The 2,917-nt window shown below is 45.3% G+C and overlaps 1 protein-coding gene across 1 annotated transcript in view; it reads left to right on the top strand.

Moving 5' to 3' along the window:
* The window catches only part of LOC122801336 (sericin-2-like), a 59,478-nt gene extending 57,839 nt beyond the window's left edge, over positions 1-1,639 (top strand). Inside the window, exon 3 of the mRNA XM_044070875.1 lies at positions 1,523-1,639. Coding sequence (XP_043926810.1) covers positions 1,523-1,639 — 117 coding nt within the window. The remainder of the gene's footprint in view (positions 1-1,522) is intronic.
* The last annotated feature ends 1,278 nt before the right edge of the window (positions 1,640-2,917 follow it).

The raw sequence follows: 2,917 nt of genomic DNA, 5'->3' as shown, positions 1-2,917 counted from the left end.
ACCCACAACAAGTGGAAAGGCCACAGACATACCTAACAAAGAGTGATATTGCCCTCAAACACATGCCCTATGCAGACTGACTCACAAAACCACAGCTGGAGTGGATTGCATATTGCCTACCCAGAGATTACCACTGCCAGACATACAGAGGTATGTCACACCCATAGCAGTCAGCCAACCACTATGACAACACCTCACAATCCCTCCGGGCTATATGACCTAGTGCCCTAATCCTTGTCACCACACTAAACAGCACATGCTGGAGGTACAGGTTCCTATACACAAATATGCCATATTCTGGACTAAACCATCCAGCATTAACAAACAAGGCTCCTCATGAGTAGATGTCATACATACCTCTGATTAATGTTATGGAGATAGATAATATGCTCTGGGAGTCACCTCTGTGTATCCGTTTGATGGGAGCAAGTGAAATCACATTACATGTGTGTCAAAGGGCAGGGTAGCATATGGCTAGGCTGCTCTAGGCCCAGGCCAATAACATATTACGTAACTATGAAACAATGCACACACACATGTACTCAGTACAATACCTGCTATGTGAGGTGGAATGTGTGTGACACTGACTGTGTGCAAGGTCTGTTAAGGTGTGATAGCTTAGTGTGAGGTTGTGTCTGTCATGGTAGTTTGTGTCCTAGGTGTGAGGCCAGAGAAAGATGTGTCAGTTATTGGGATGCAGACATAGTAGGATGGCATATGTTGTGATGTAGTTCCTTGTGTACGACTGTGGTGTCCCATTGTAGGCTGAAGCAATACATGTATGCTCAGTAAGTGGTACTGCTGGTGAATCCAGCTCACATATGAACTGTTGTACTACCTGAAGCTGTAGTTCTAAACACCACAGTATGGTGTATGTTCACATTCCCTGGTAACACTGTCTTGTGTGTTTCCTATAGTCTGCACAGATTCCATGCCTCAGGCATAGGTATCTGTAAGTAGGGGCACACAGTACTATAAGGTACACAGGTAATGCTCATCTGTGTTGACATACATTTGTGTGTTGTATGTATGTCTAATGTGTGTGTAATGATGCCTGTACCATGCCTGCAATCACATGCGTGTTACAGGGTATGTATGTGTACCTAGCAACATGTATACTCTGTTACAGCAGTATGCCAGCTATATTAACAACCATGCACATATGTTCGGTAGGGGTATGGCATCAAAGACTAGGGTGGATTACTGTTAATACTGTAAATGTACATTACATTCACTGCATTGGGTGACATATTTCTTCATGCATTAGCTTGATATATACCCCCTGTGCGAGGTTGTGCATTGTATCCCAAACAGCGTGCCGAGTACTGGTGTATACTGGTTTGTTGTATGGAGTGTGGCAGGCACTGTCAGACAGTTGTGGGCTGAGCACAGATATGTGGTATGGAACGTGTGTATCCTCTGATAGACAGATGCTATATATGGCAGTTAAGTGATATCTGTACTTCATAATGTTAATTGTGCCACATGACTTGCTCACACATATCGTTTAATTGTCTTCCAGGGTTATGGGTCATCAACACAATCCGGCCTATATAGCTGCAGAGGAGCAGGAAATATAGGCCAGCCTGGTGCAGCTGTACAACCTGCTCTTTTCCAGGGCCAACCAGCACCAGCATGAGCCTACTGCACTGTGGCAGGATCTTGTTCGCCGGGTAAATGACATAGGCATGCATAAAAGGACATATGAGCAGGTACGCCATCACTGCAGTGATTTAATTAGACATGTCCGGCTGCGTGTGTCTGATATCCATAGGCAAAAGCTTGCCACAGGTAGTGGGTCACCCATACATCCCCCCCCTCACCAGAGTGGAGGAGCTGCTCCTAAGCATGGGGGCTCCTGGTGAAAAGCAGCAACAGCATCACACATGTGTCATCATGGAGTCTGGCGCCACCCAGCAGGACAACATGGAGCATGCAGGTAATATGCCCTAGCTGTAGACTACCATTACCAGTATTATTAGAATATGCTTATGTGAGATGTGTACTGTGTGTTAACAGTTGTGCTGCCTGTCGTGTGCAATACTGATATTTGGAATAGTATCTCCACACCTGTGACTATTGACTGTAGTTCCATTGTAGATTAGCACACTCACATTAGCAATGCCACAGTTGTGGCCACTGACAAACTGTGTCATATTCTTGTAGGTCCCTTTGGTGTGACAGCAGGGCAGACAAAACATGCTGATGAGTGTGTTAACACTTTCATATTGGTACTGAAATGTGCATGTCATAGGTGAGGTGTAGGCCATGTACACGTAACACACCTACGCATAATGCATGCTGTCCATGTTTGCTGTGAGACATTAATCATCTCAGTAAAGTCAGTAGCTGCCTCAATCACATACAATGCACAGTGCAGCAGACACAATTGTGACAACATTGTACTGCACCTTGGATATGCATAGTTGCTACAACTTTACACAACAGAACAGGTTTATCATACGCAGTATATGGAAACATGCTACATTTGGCATTACCACACACCCGCTGTAAGGTCACACGTCAGTATCTCACATGTCATGCACACACACATGATGTACCTCAGGGGTAGAGGCCTATCATGGGTCTGTGCAACACTCTGCAACACATAACACAGTCATGTTAGGCAATGCTCCCTATTGGGCACCTCACACACCCATGTACAAGGTGCCTGTGTAATTGTGAACGTAGCCACGGCACTGCAGTTCAGGTACAGCATACTAGACAGTGGTCTCGCACACATTAATAGCTGTGAGTGACCACAGGATGCATGGTGATGATGGCACAGGGTACTACACCCTATCCAGTTACAGTGACCACCACAGTACTAGTCATAGCAGTCATTGCTTTGCACCTCATTGTTGTGTGTGTGCAAACATATGTACCTATTCACAATATGCATAGCATGTTGTGTGTG

This window comes from Protopterus annectens, chromosome 4.part1, assembly GCF_019279795.1.
Source record: "Protopterus annectens isolate FY-2018-M chromosome 4.part1, PAN1.0, whole genome shotgun sequence".
Classification (NCBI taxonomy): domain Eukaryota; kingdom Metazoa; phylum Chordata; order Ceratodontiformes; family Protopteridae; genus Protopterus; species Protopterus annectens.
Note: the sequence above shows the minus strand (reverse complement) of the source record. Positions and strands in the feature narration are given on the sequence as shown.